At 37.2% G+C, this 14,569-nt stretch overlaps 1 protein-coding gene across 1 annotated transcript; it reads right to left on the reverse strand.

Annotated features, from left to right (window-relative positions):
• On the reverse strand, window positions 1–1,101 carry LOC120780751. Its single transcript, XM_040113006.1, has 5 exons — window positions 901–1,101; window positions 445–844; window positions 286–388; window positions 175–215; window positions 1–5 (listed from the first exon to the last, which is right to left on the reverse strand). Exons 1-5 carry the CDS (start codon window positions 1,099–1,101, stop codon window positions 1–3), a joined length of 750 nt encoding a protein of 249 aa, XP_039968940.1.
• Window positions 1,102–14,569: the final 13,468 nt, after the last annotated feature.

Consider the following 14,569-nt stretch of genomic DNA (forward strand, 5'->3'; position numbering starts at 1 on the left):
TTACGCTAAATGGATACGGTTTCATTAGTTGTTTGCTAAATCGAAAAGCCGAATCCCCAATAATGAATACTGGCACATTTACGCCTGAAATTTCTCTAGACATTTCGCTTAGTAAAGAACAACTATCCATTTCTTTTTTAAGTGATGACGTCTCATAAATTTGAGAGTCATTACATCGCCCGGGACTTCCTACTTTTATGTAAGTAAAACGGTATCTGAAAATATATTGTAAACATTACTTATGTACTTATACATATGTACATATATTGAGTTTTTAGACTTTACTTAGCATCAACTAATGCCATTAAAACGGTGGAATACCATCCTTTATAATTATAGTAATCAACAGCTTCGTCAGATGATGGATGAATCTCAATGTGGCATCCGTCTGTAAACAATTATTAGAACATTAGCGCAAATTTAAGATTTTATAACCAATATTACCAATTGCTCCTAAGCATTGTGGAAATCCAATTACCTCGAAACCAGTCACCAATTCGGTTATATTTTCTCTGTTTAAAGGCAACATTTTAAAACAGGATGGCTGCAGTAATCTCCAGATTTCGGTGCAAAATTCCAGTAAAATTTCGCAAACCGTAGATTTTCCTACACCGAACATGTTGGCGATACTACGATACTCTGCAGATGACCCTAAAGCAAATAATGTTATAGCCACTCTTTTCTCGATAGGAATAGCTTTTCGGTAATTTGTATCCATTTTTTGTAACGGGCGGAGGATGTCACATAATTTATCAAAGGAACTTCGGTTCATGCGAAAGTTCTCTTTAAAAAAAGCACAACCGTTTCGTTGGTAATCGTGTTCCCAAAACTGATTCTTACGTTGCTGGAATTAATAATATATAATTGAAAACTTTTGCATCAATAGGAACATATACACACTTTTGTCCAACATGAATTAATCGGCATCCCAAGGTCCTTTATTAAATCTAATACGATTAGATATTGTTTCTTTAACTCGGCTATCTCTTTTGTCAAGGCATGGTGCTGAGAAGTAAGACATTCCAATAGTTCTCTTGAAGAATTGTCGATGAGCAGGAAATTTATTTGGCTTCTCAAAGCCAATGCTTTCGCAATTAACATCTTTTTCTCAGAAATCTAAAAAAAACACGATCTTTAGTAATAATTATAAGCAAATATTAAAGATTTCAAAACTTACCATTCTCGTTGCTCAAATGTAAACAAACAAATAAATTTGTGAACTGTCAGTGAAAACTCAGCGAAAACACAAATTGTCGGTCCGAACGACTTACGTTCCACAACATACAAATGTGTTTTCAAAATGTTTTCAATGTCGGTCCGAACATAGTATAAGTTGGAGAAATAGGGAGGGTATTGTTTTGGCAAAAAGGTGTGTTTCTTGTAGTGATATATGTAACGCTTGATGATTGTTTTTTTAAGAGTAATTCTTGGTCAGTGTAATTGTTGTAGAATCCGTTCATAATCCATTGGAGAAATTTGAACAATTCTTAGTAATATGGGTGTTGAGAGAAAAGTGCGGAGAAATTGTAAGAGCTGGTAATTACATGGGGTGAGATATAGTCTGTATAAGTAGGCGAAGAGAGATTGGAGTTGGCTGTAGAGAGAGAGAGAGGGATGATGGTTAGATGGTTATTAATTACAAAATTGTTTTTATTTTCTTTCATGGTTTTCTTTTGTTGTGGATTTTTGTATATAGAGAGTGGTAGGGGAGGGGAGTGCAAAAAAGGTGCGGTTACATGGCGAGGGAAGATTAGGGCGGAAATTGCACATACGCAGGCTGGATTGTTGTTGCAACGTTTAGTTGTGTGGCCTAGAAGCTGGCAACTTTTACACCTCATGGGGTTTGGGAAAAAGACTCTAATCCGCATTATACGCTATGAGATTTCGATTTTTTCAGGAAGTTTATAGAGGTCAAATAGAAGGAGAACCACTCCACAAGGTCTTTGAATGCCTCCTAAATTTTGAATTTTTAGACGCAAGTAACTCCCTGATCTTTTAAATAGTCAACAATTTCTTCTTCTGCAATGTCGTTTAGGAATGGAGTGTAAATTGAACCATTAGAGCAATTCAAATTGTTGTTTAATTTCACTTTAATATCGAAAATTCCATTTAATTTCTTTGTTGTTAGAAATTTTTCAGCAATTTTCCGATTTTTAATAAGTAAAAGTAGATTTCCATCACTTAATTCGGTGATAGATAAAATTTCCTTGCTTATTGATTCTAAGCTTTTATGCACAGCGAAACAAGAGTATTTGAAGAGTGGTTTGTTCGAATCCGCTGTAGATATTAGAACAAACTTAGGACGATCTTTTTTAACTTGGGGAAGTTCTGGAAAGTTTTCAAGGGATTTGTATGTAAGTTTTTTTTCTTTTGGGGTTGAGGCTAAATATAAGCAAAGCAAACCTATTTTCCCCTGAGGCCATAATAAAGTGAACCATGTCACTACTAGCTGCGCTCAATCAACTGCAATGCGTTCTTGGGTGCCTTCGGTAAGAAACACTTAGGAAGCACTAAGCTTTGCAGAAAGTTGTTAAGAAAGAGTTTTATGAAATCTGGTTAAAAATTGGACAATGGCTGCACTATTCTACATACATCTCAAAACCTTCTCTACCAATTTAATATAAATATGGTGGTTAACAATACTTTGAAGTCTTTCTGTTACGATGGAAAATGGTCAAAGTCGGACTAGGTTTCGCAACATGTTGCTCGAGAGTACTAAATTTTGGTACACCTACCGGTTGTTTGAATCACCTGAAATTAATCGAGATACATAGATAAAAGGTTGTATATATACATATACATATATAAGTCATCACGAGATGAGAAAAGTTGAAATCCGGGTGACTGTTTGTGCGTGCACGTTGTAACTTGAGCAAAATATTGAATTATTTAAGCTTTGTAGAAGTTTTGTTTGGATGAACCGGGAGGAGGGTGTTTGAGATGGGCGTAAGCGGACCATGATCACGCCAAAATTGTAAAAAAAGAAAACCTATAAAGTATCTTAACTAAGCTAAAAATTAAGATGTAACTGCTTTCGTACATATTGACCGATATATATGGTATAACGGCAACCGGACTTTTAAAGATTTTATGTTAGGTTCGTATATGATAGATACAGGTATTTTTGACCCGGTTGTATCTATTTTTGGTATTATCTCATTTTATTAACAGAAAAAGATGCTCTCTAAGTTTCATAAAGCTACCTTACAAACCATTCCCAATTCTTATATGTAAGTAGTGTTGTCAAACAGATGAATTTTGGAACCTCAATAATACACATACCCTATGTCACAGTTTGACCAGTATTTTCGCAATAAGAACTGGGGTCCACATATTTGCTATTTGGAACTTTGGAACAATTGCTGTCCATTTCGACTGTTTTCGGACTTTTCTTACCATAAATACACTTTGTGTGCAAAGTTTTATTTCGGTAACGAGATTTGCTCTTGAGCTCTATACTGTAAACTGGTGCAATTTTAAACTGTGTTAAATGGGAAGAAGATGGGTTGCAATGCGATTTCGCCCATTTTCGCGTTGTGATTTGGGAATATGTACCGAATTTGGATTAAATTGGTAGAGTCGGTGCTGAGACAGTTTTCAGGATATCAACTCGTCTCGTTATTCTTATATAGAATATTATATATATACAATATATAAATGATACTGTATATATGTATATGTACATATATCTATCTCGATTTATATGACACCAACAACCGTTAGGTTAACCAACTATTAGACTCTGTAGCCATATGTTACAAGAGTACTCGTATAATAATTTGGTACAAGGCTTCCCAAAGTGAGAGACATCTGTGGTCTGAAAACTTTTGAAAAACTGTCTTATTTTCCAACACATTGGCTGACATGTTAAACGTTTTCGTGCGCCAGAAGAAAATTCACGTTTCTTGAAGTCGTGCGTCAATTTCGAAGTGCTTTTCTTCCGCCGCGTCATGAATATCATAATGTTGATAATGTTTCTGGGGACCCTGATATCTACACAAAAATTCCCAGCTTTCAGGTCAATATAAGGACTCATCAGGTCTTAACACAAAAAGAATTAGGATAATATGTATTTAAGAAAATTATGCTTGGCGCCTTGTGTGTAATTTATCAGACTATATTTCGAATATATCGATCAATGTGTAATTTACCTTCGTATAATGAAAATATGTTCTCAAATATACTTAAGCTATATCAAAAGTTAATGTAATTACTCCATATTTTATTGGTTTTTATCTTTTCTGAATTTGCTTCTTTCAAGCGTTTATGTTGTTAAATATGTGTGATATATTAAAAAAATTGAGATTTTCTAAAAATAATGTGGTTTAACACTGAATATGAATGAAATTGGCATTGGTCTAAACCTCAAATTCCTAATATACTGATTTCCGATACACTGGTTAATGTTTTCATCATATACCTAAATTAGCACCTTTGGTAGGATTTACCGTATATAAGTAAGTATATCATAAATAACTAATTTGAGTTAATATCTTGAGCGTGAAGTAATGGGTAACAATATTAAAATTAAGTGAGTCAAAGGCCGGTATATGTTTAAATAATTGGGATAACGAGACGAGTAGACATTTGTCTGTGGAAGCTGTGACTTGGGTAAGAATTGAGATATCGCCATGAAACTTTCTGCGCGTCTTCCTTGGTCAAATCGGAAGGACGGTATTGTAGACGCGCATTGTCGGACCATTGCCACGTCCAGAAAATGTTATTAATCCAAAACAATTCGCTATAACTAAGTTTCACAATAAGGTATATGGTAAAACCGAAAATTGGTAAAGGGGATAGCAGAAGTGAGGGGCATTCGTGGTTTGAAAATATTTAATAAGTAGAGATGGGGCGATTCCCAACCAAACTTGATTGCGCTAACTCCGAAACGATTCATAAGACCATGTGACAAAATTGGTCAATGGACGTGACCGCTCACCTGTAGATGAACTTCTATATCTTCAGACCGAATCGACCAATTTCATCAAGCGAAATTAGTGTAGACATTGGTCCAAACTTCATAATATACTGATTTTCGATCTTCCTTGATGGTTTTTCAAATACCCAATAAACAACATTAAGCCTCTTAGGTTGAATGTATATCTCATACATCGATTGTGGTCCTTTCAAGTTTTACAATAACTTAAAGGATTTCCCTCTTCAAATTCCAAATTCCGAGAGTACAAATATTCAATAACGTCCGTCCTTACTTCTTTGCTTATAACAAGGTGTAAAGCTGGATTTCTATTACCAATGCAGAAATTTTACAAATTACTGATTGACTTTACTAATTAATTTATGAAATACTAGCTGACCTCGCAGCCGTTTTCCTGCGTGAAATTATGTGTTTTGAAATGAAAAGAAAGTTAAATTTATTTAATTTTTGTTTTTTTTTTTTCAATGTAACGCAGCTTGATAAACAACATTTTTTGGTTTCTGTTCCGGTGTACAGTAAAGATGGTTTTCCAACTCGTGAGCACGCCACGGCCGTGTGAAAAACATAACATTTCCAAATTTATGCCTCACACTATGCGACTATTTTTAGATGATTGTCACCTCACATGTAATTTTCACTGGAAACGAAATACGTTTGTACTGAAATGGGAAATCGTTAGAACTCAAAGGAATTCGTAGAATCAAGCATTCTGCCCCTTGTATTCGATAGGTGCGTCACAATCAGTCGGGTTCTATTACACAGTTTCGTGGCATGATGATTGGGAAACATAATAACGACCGATCCTACTTTGAGACGCAAATGATGCGGTGGCATACCAAGCCTGTCCAAAGAATTTAGAAATACCTCTGGATAATTCACGGTGCCGTCTTCATTGTCAAGACGATCGATCGATTTGTATGAGCGCAAGTCTCCCGGAATTTGACTTTGAATCTTCCAGTTTAAGTCAACAACATCGGTATTTTTGGCAGCTGACATTGCGCGTGCACTTAAGGAATCGTAGTTACGATAATTCGGCCAATGTCCGAACATTTGTGATGAGTTCATCTTTCGTGAATTGACAAAGGGAAGATGGAATTGATATCGAACCACCGGAAGTATCAAACGAAATTCTACCATTTCCAATGTCGGCAATGTCTTTTTTGTTCGTATCCCATAATTGACGCGGATTTGAAGGCTGATATGTCGAAATGATTATCGCGAAAAGTGTGCGAACTTCATTTTCATTCCAGTGATTAACGTGTTCCACTTCTCCAAACCTTGCCACCACCGTACCATTCACAGTACCCAATGACTCAAATAAAGTTGAACCGCGTACATTAATCAATAGCAACCGAAGGTAGAAGCAGTCGTCGTTTTTCGGGTGGATTGTGTAAATTCGTCCTAATGCATTAGTTGAGAACACATCTGGATTTCAATCTACTGGTTGGCCTTGCTTTCTGCGCAACTATTTCTTCGACAATGCCTTCCATGTATAATATCAGGGTATTTCCGAATAGAGCAACGTTCTCGTAAACGGATCACTGACGAAAGTTGAGAAAAAACTCGTCAATGTTAATTTTGTTGCTGGCGGTGTTTCCACTGGCTGAACTGTATTCTTTGAGTTGAAATACACATTAATATAAACACATAAATAGCATGGTTTGAATTTGGTTAGCATTTTCATTAATGTTAAAAATGAAAAAAGTTGTTGTAGTGACATAACTACAATAGTTGGACATATGCTACCGCGGAGTTTTTTGTAGACATTATGATGCTCTTCAATATTGTTGTACATTATTTTGTTCTATCGCTAATAGTTTCGGCAGCGCATTCGACGAAAGACATTTTAAGACTCATTTTTCTACACCTTCGGTTACATTGTTCAAATTTTACCAAGGATCCTTAATTTTTTTCAAAATGAAATGTAGCCTATGTCAAATTGGAAGAATGTAGCATTCTATTAGTGAAAGAATTTTTTAAATCGGCCCAGTACTTTTTGAGCCTATTCATTACAAGCATACAAACACACAAAAATAGGTACAAATCTTTCCTCTTTATAATATTAGTGTAGATAATAATATATATGGGTCGAACTTCCGAAATGGTTTTCGTCGTTTTAGCATACTTTATGTCGAAAGTAAAGGCGTATGTGTGGTATTTTAATGAAAGTGCTTGGATAATGTGGTTCAGCACTGAATATGCATGACATCTGTCCAGACCATTCAATAATGTTTATTTTGTCACCTTCAAATTAATCTCCACTAATCGCACTTTTGGAAATGGTTTTTTGCTCCTTCAGCGATTTTCTTTTTATAACATCTGTCGACTGAAAAAGGTTTCCACGGAGCGGTAATTTCAATTTGGGGAAGAAACAAAACTCAGACAACATAAAATCTGGTGAATATGGTGGTTAATTGATGGTATTCATTACGTTTTTGGCATTAAATTCGATCACAATCGTACCCTTTATGAAAAAAAGCAGCTTTATCAGGCCGAGTCGAGCAAGAATGCGTTCATACCCAAAATTTCCAACAAAATCATTGGAACCTAGGCTTTCGTTCTTGAATCACTGTAATCTTTTCCAACATTCGCAAAGATTCCGCACCTGAAATTTGGTTAGAAATACAAAATTTGAGATAAAACATTACTGATATGTACCGATTTAAGCAGCTGCTATAAACAAACTCGTTGAGAAAACGCGCTCATACTTGGCATATTAATTATGAACGGTCCTACCAACTATGCACAATATATTTTGTTAAATAAAATTTACCAGAGGATGGTGTCATATGTAAAAGTTCACGCAAGTGAGGAAAGTTCTCTGAGCGCCGTTCTCTTGGAAGTGACCGATTCTTTTGCATATGGTTCCAGCAGCTCACGATTTCCGTTCCTAGACCAAGTATCTTATGGAAAGCCAAAGAACATCTGTTTGAAGGCGAGAGAAAAAGCAGACTGCCTACCTAGCAACGTTACAATCGACCACAACACGAGCGGGATGGGGTAGATATTGACAGTTGTAGAAGGAAGGGAGACGCAGTTGCAGACAAAAACCGAGAGAGGCCGAAATGCGTGAGTATGAAAAGCTTGACAAGCTGTAGAACTCTCAGAGGCGATCTAGTCACCGATGCCCAGAGCATACTAAAAATATGGAGCGAACACTTCCACAGCGTGATGATTGCAGTGAAAGCATAATTGCAGTAGATGTCGAACATGATTCCCCAATCGACGACGGTGGAGTAGGCGTTCAATTGCCAGACGATGAATAAGTTCGAAAAGCAATTATCCGAGTGAAGAACAACCGGCGGGGTCCGATGGATTCCCAACCGAGCTATTCAATTACGGCGGCAAAGAACTGAGAAGGAGCATGCACCAGCTTCATTGTCGAACGAAAGTATGCCCGGCAATTGGAATTTAAGTGTGCTCTGGCCAGTCCTCAAAAAGAGCGACCCTACAATTTTCGTCAACTGCGTGGAATAAACCGTATCAACATCGCACACTAGATTATATTGTGAGAAAAATTAAAGTGCACAGTCAGCAAATTGATTGGACCTTATCAGTGTGGTTTTTGGCCTGGAAAATTAACAAGTGACCAGATATTCACCATGCGCCAAACTTTGAAAAAGACCCGTGAAAGGAGAATCGACACATACCACCCCTTCGTCGATTTCAAAGCTGCTTTCGACAGCACGAAAAGGAGCTGCCTTTATGCCGCGGTGTCTGAATTTGGTTTCGGTAATGACCTCTCCGAGCCGTGCGATACCAAAGGAGGTTTCAGACTATTGTGGCGGGCCACTCCCACTTTTTTTAAATTTCTTGCCCACAGGTGCTCCTGGCTACTGCAATCTCTTTTGCAGTTACAGTTTCATATCTTAATTTAGTGCTTAGTTATGGCACTTTATAAGGTTATGACACTTAACCAGTTAATGGCGATTTGTGGGCATGGCAGCAGTCTACAACCTCGTAAGAAAGCTGCATACCAAGTTTCATCAAGATGTCCCTATTTGTACTCAAGTTACGCTTGCACGGACGGACGGACGAACAGACAATCAACCCGATTTCAACTTTTCTCGTATAAAACCCATATCTATCTCGATTAGTTTTAGGTTATACGTACAACCATTAGGTGAACAAAACTATAATATTCTGTAGCAACTGGTTGCAAAAGTACAATAAGATACAAAAGTGCTAAACTTAATTTTATTGCGTAATCTGATTGACATAGGTATATGTGATACTGGCAGAAAAGGGGACGAGATAATTGAAAAGATATGGACATTTCTCAGAAGTACATATTTGAAAACATAGGTAGGTAGATAGGTACCGCCATTTGATGCACTTTCGCAGGACCTTGTTACTTGCTTTTCTGTTTCATCGTTGGTTTCTAACCTCTCAATAGAACTATTTATATCCGTTATGCTTTATGTGGACATTCAATGCTTATACTTGTGCAGCTCCTTTTTGTCGTTCCTGGTGGGCATAGATTGGCTCCGCTTTTCTTTGCTGAAAATGTTCCTCTGACCGGGAACCCAAATTATGGACAAACGGAGTTTTTGAGCTTAAAGCCTTCCTGCAGTTGTTGACTACGTAGGTATTAATCTGTGGTGTCGACAAAGTAAGTAGAGCCGCCTGGCTGTCCGTGTATTTGGTTTCTTTCTGTATCCTCTCGCAGCTGTTCAATAGAACCTTAAAGGCCTTCTTTACACCTATTACTTCCGCTTGGAAGATGTTGGCTGAGGCTGGTTGGCAGATAGAAATAGAGGTTTCGTGATCTTTGGAGTACATTGCCGCCCCCAATCCGCATTCTCTTTCTAGGTCCTCCTCTACAGTTATAACCCATCTCCATCTAAAGGGAATCCTAATCTGAAAGGGTCCATTGAAATATAATCTTGGGAGTACATAGCCTTTTTACTTATATTTATATTTAGCTTATTTACGATGGCGCTACGTCCGTACTCTTTCCGGCTCCATCCTCCTAATTCCTTAATTATAATACTTATATGCAATACTATATTGAGGCGGACAGGACTTGATAGCTTTGGTAACCCCTGCGCAGGCTGCTCTTTGTATTCAATTTAGTTTCCTGACATAGTATTGATTTTTTAATGCTGACCGTCAAACCAATGCTCGTCGTGGCGGTCGTCTACATCCACATGACTATATACCGCAGTTCCTGCTAAGTATTCTATACGCTTTATTTATTAATTTTTCATTTACGCTTTATTTATTAATTTTTCAATGTTAATCTTCTAATTCGGTTTGTTGGTAACAACAATTTGACTCTTTTCCAACTTTCCGGTTTATACTATAGTTAGATACTGGCCTTATATCGGGTGATTTTTTAAGAGCTTGATAACTTTTTTTTAAAAAAAAAACGCATAAAATTTGCAAAATCTCATCGGTTCTTTATTTGAAACGTTAGATTGGTTCATGACATTTACTTTTTGAAGATAATTTCATTTAAATGTTGACCGCGGCTGCGTCTTAGGTGGTCCATTCGGAAAGTCCAATTTTGGGCAACTTTTTCGAGCATTTCGGCCGGAATAGCCCGAATTTCTTCGGAAATGTTGTCTTCCAAAGCTGGAATAGTTGCTGGCTTATTTCTGTAGACTTTAGACCATTTTTTGTGGGGCTACGTCAAGTCTAAAGTCTACAGAAATAAGCCAGCAACTATTCCAGCTTTGGAAGACAACATTTCGAAGAAATTCGGGCTATTCCGGCCGAAATGCTCGAAAAGTTGCCCAAAATTGGACTTTCCGAATGGACCACCTAAGACGCAGCCGCGGTCAACATTTAAATGAAATTATCTTCAAAAAGTAAATGTCATGAACCAATCTAACGTTTCAAATAAAGAACCGATGAGATTTTGCAAATTTTATGCGTTTTTTTTTTAAAAAAAGTTATCAAGCTCTTAAAAAATCACCCGATATAATTTTTCCAGCCTTGGAACCATTGATCCATTTAGCTCCTGCATCATTATGGGAATCATCTCATCTTCTTTTTGCTAACTATGCGGTCGGCTTGGCCTGCTGTATTCGCAAGTAGTTCCGGTTGTACCCCCACTGATTACCAGATAAGTGCGTTTTCATAATTTTATAATAATTTAATAATTTTGAAGAGTATCCAGAGTGATCGAACATAGACAGTTCGTCGGGCGCAACACGTGCGGGATAGGATAGATACCAAGAGATAAAGAGGGAAGCGTGACGCATTTGCAGACAGAAAATGAAAGAGGCCGAATTGATTACCGGCCGTTAGAATTCAAACACGGCGGCGAAGAACTGTTAAGGAGCATGATCAGCTTCTTTGTAAAATAAGGTCGGACGAAAGCATGCCCAACGATTGGAATTTAAGCGTGCTCTGCCCAATCCATAAAAAAGGAGACCCCCCAATCTGCGCCAATTGCCACAATTGTGCAAACTAACTTCACACGTACGCTTACGCTCTATCGTTCAGTCGTTGTCGAGCCAGCATCGAATTAACATCACGCAAGATTATAGCGCAAAACCAAATATGCCCTGCGAGAAATATTTTATGATTCTAACTGCCTTTGGTGCCATGCAATGCCTTTATGTTCCAATTTCTCACTGGGCTACTTTTTTTTCGTGCTCACCAACACAGTGACAGATCCTCTCCGACTACTGAATTAAACGAAGAGTTAAAGGTTATTATACTGCTGTCCAGTTTGCCTGCAGAGTATGAAAACTTCTTAATAGCTATTGAAACTCATAACAAATTACCATCGTTCAGTCAGAGAATGTAAAGTATAGAGAAGGTGCAAATCGAAAGTGCCAGCAATATATGTATGTAAATTCATGCGACATAAATAAAGAGAACTGCTTTGAGGTAAAATATACAAAGTCACACAGAGAATGTAAAAAAGCATGCATGCTTTTTTTGTATTATATGAACCATTGTCGCGTATGCGTGATTATTTTGTGTTATAAGAACCACTAGTAATAACCCCCGATAATCGGGGGACTCTGTTATTTAAAATGAAAAAAGTAAAAATTTTTTTTTATAAAAACTCAATTTATTCAAGTACTTCATGGAAAACTACATTCGTAGTGATTTTATTTTGGTCGTAAGTCTTAACTTTGATATCTTGAGAAGATCGTACTCGACTCAATGCGACATACAGCTGGCCATGCGTAAAACAATCCTCCTTGAGGAAAACACCAACTCTTGCTAGAGTCTGCCCTTGAGATTTGTTTATTGTTAATGCGAATGCTACAATTATTGGAAATTGGCGACGCTTTAAAATAAAAGGAAGTGTTGATTCGCTGGGCTGTGATTCACCGGTTAAAATTTCGACTTCCAAACAATTACAATGTAGTGCTTTTACTATCAAGCGAGTCCCATTGACCAACCCTTCATATGTATTAAGATTGCGGATTAACATCACAACTGTTCCAACCTTAAGCCTTAAGGTTAACTCATGAGGCGCTACTCCACTGAAATTAAGGGAGTTTAGAAATTCTGTAGGGAATCCGACATGCTCTTGAGGATCTTCAGAAACGACAGTATCCACGCTATAATATACCCTTTCTTCACCGGGCAACATATTTACTATTTCGCTATTTATTATCGTACATTGATCATTTTTTGGACACAAAATTGCCCGATCCTTCAAATGGTTTTGACTAATAACACCAGACTGAGGCTGAAATACCCAATCCACTAAATTTTCATTTAGCAAAAATATCTCTTCTGGTATATTGATTTTCGACTCTGGAGAGAGCTCTCGACCTTCTCCAACACGCAAAAGAAAACTGTTGTATAAGGATTCTTTAGAACGCATATTCGTTGAGAGTTTGAGACACCTAAAAAATTTCCAAAGTGAGCACCGTTTCAAACAATTACCAACTATAGCGGCGCGTGAGCCATTGGGCACCACAGGAAGAACTTGCCTGAAATCACCACCTAATAAAATAACCTTTCCACCAAAAGGTATTTCATTTTGGAGAATATCACGTAATAATGGATCTAAGCAAAAGTAGCATGCTAATTCGGCGAGCATTGCGATTTTCTTCTCTGGCCCTCTGTTCCTCTTCGCGTTCAACCTGCGCCATATGCTTATACTCATTTGCCAAGGGGTTAATATTTGAAAGAATTTCGTGGATTTCTCTCAGCAAATACCTATCGCAGTTTGAATTATGTTGTGCCCTTATATCAGTTGCTTGATCCGTGTCAAGAATAAACAGCAGGGCGTAGGAGGATTCTGAAGGATGATCTGTATGCAATGGACCTACCCTATGATATATTGATCCATGTATTCGGAAGCAATATGGTCCGCGCCCTGTAGGCTCCGCAATTTTCGCTTCGAATGATGCAAAAGCAAACGAACTATTTAGCTGCCGAATATTCTCCAAATAGTGTCCCCGCCAAGAGCTCAAATCATTTTCTAACACAGCTTTCAAAAACTCAGGTACACGTAATTCTTGAAGTTTAACTTTTCCGCCATGACAACATGTCGTAAAGCCATTTCTTACCTAGTAACAATTTCAACCAAATATTACGACAATAAGTATGTATATACATATATAACGAATATAAAACAATGAAAAGTACAGGTACCTTTTCACTTCCGAAATGTTTTGCTTTACAGTGTAAACATATATTAGTCAAACCCCCAAGCGAACTATACTCCGGAAGAACTACGGAGTTTAGGGCAGCTTTGAAATAACTTGCCATAGATCCTGCATGACTACGGCTCTAATAAAACAGGTCAATTCATATACATACATACATTAACAATTAAAAATTCCTTTTTATCTATAATATTCAGCTCTTCTCTTCGACCTGTTAAACTCCTTTTTCGTCTAATTCGCCTTTGGTTTGGCATTTTATTTTTAATAATTAATCTGAATCTGAACTGAAATTCGATGTAGTATGTATGTATTCGCTGGTAATAGCCGCCTTGACTTTTGGAAGAAAACTGAACTGACTCAAAGCTTACCTAACGCAATAACACTTCTAATCAAAATAACGCCGACAACAATATTTCTGTTAGATTTTGCACTTGCGTCTTCGCCCATACATATGTATATACATACATATGTTTGTAAGTATGGATGTGTGAATATAAAACAAAGTAGAGTGCGCATGTCAAAGCGCAGTGTTCCTTAGCTCGTACATACATATTCGTGCAACATAGAAGAGAGCGCATGTCAAATCGTAGATAGCGCCTTAGCGCATGCATGTGTATGTATGTACCAGTGCACATGCCAAAGCAAACATTTGTAATTTGTAATATTCGCCATTCTCTTATTGACATAGATAACTTGATTAGAATCTCTTTTCTTGCTCTCTCGCTTGCAGCTGATTTGTTTTCTGAGCAGGGAACAAAACACAATCAGGGTGCCGTCAACCAAGAGTTAGTGAAAAAGGCGGGATGCCAGAAAAGCAGCGCTATAATTACTTGACGAAATTAGTGTGAAATGAAACTGTGCGAACATATTTTGGCAAAATAAATGTTTATGTAAATTAATTAATGATTTTGCATTTTAGCATTTACATATATATGTATGTATGCATTTTCAAAGTGTTTAATTTAGTGTTTTATATAATTTATTAAATACCCAAGTTAATATTTTTCAGCAGTGGCATCATTGGCAAATGTTATAAAAAATGCGA

This window comes from Bactrocera tryoni, unplaced genomic scaffold (genome assembly GCF_016617805.1).
Source record: "Bactrocera tryoni isolate S06 unplaced genomic scaffold, CSIRO_BtryS06_freeze2 scaffold_25, whole genome shotgun sequence".
NCBI lineage: Eukaryota > Metazoa > Arthropoda > Insecta > Diptera > Tephritidae > Bactrocera > Bactrocera tryoni.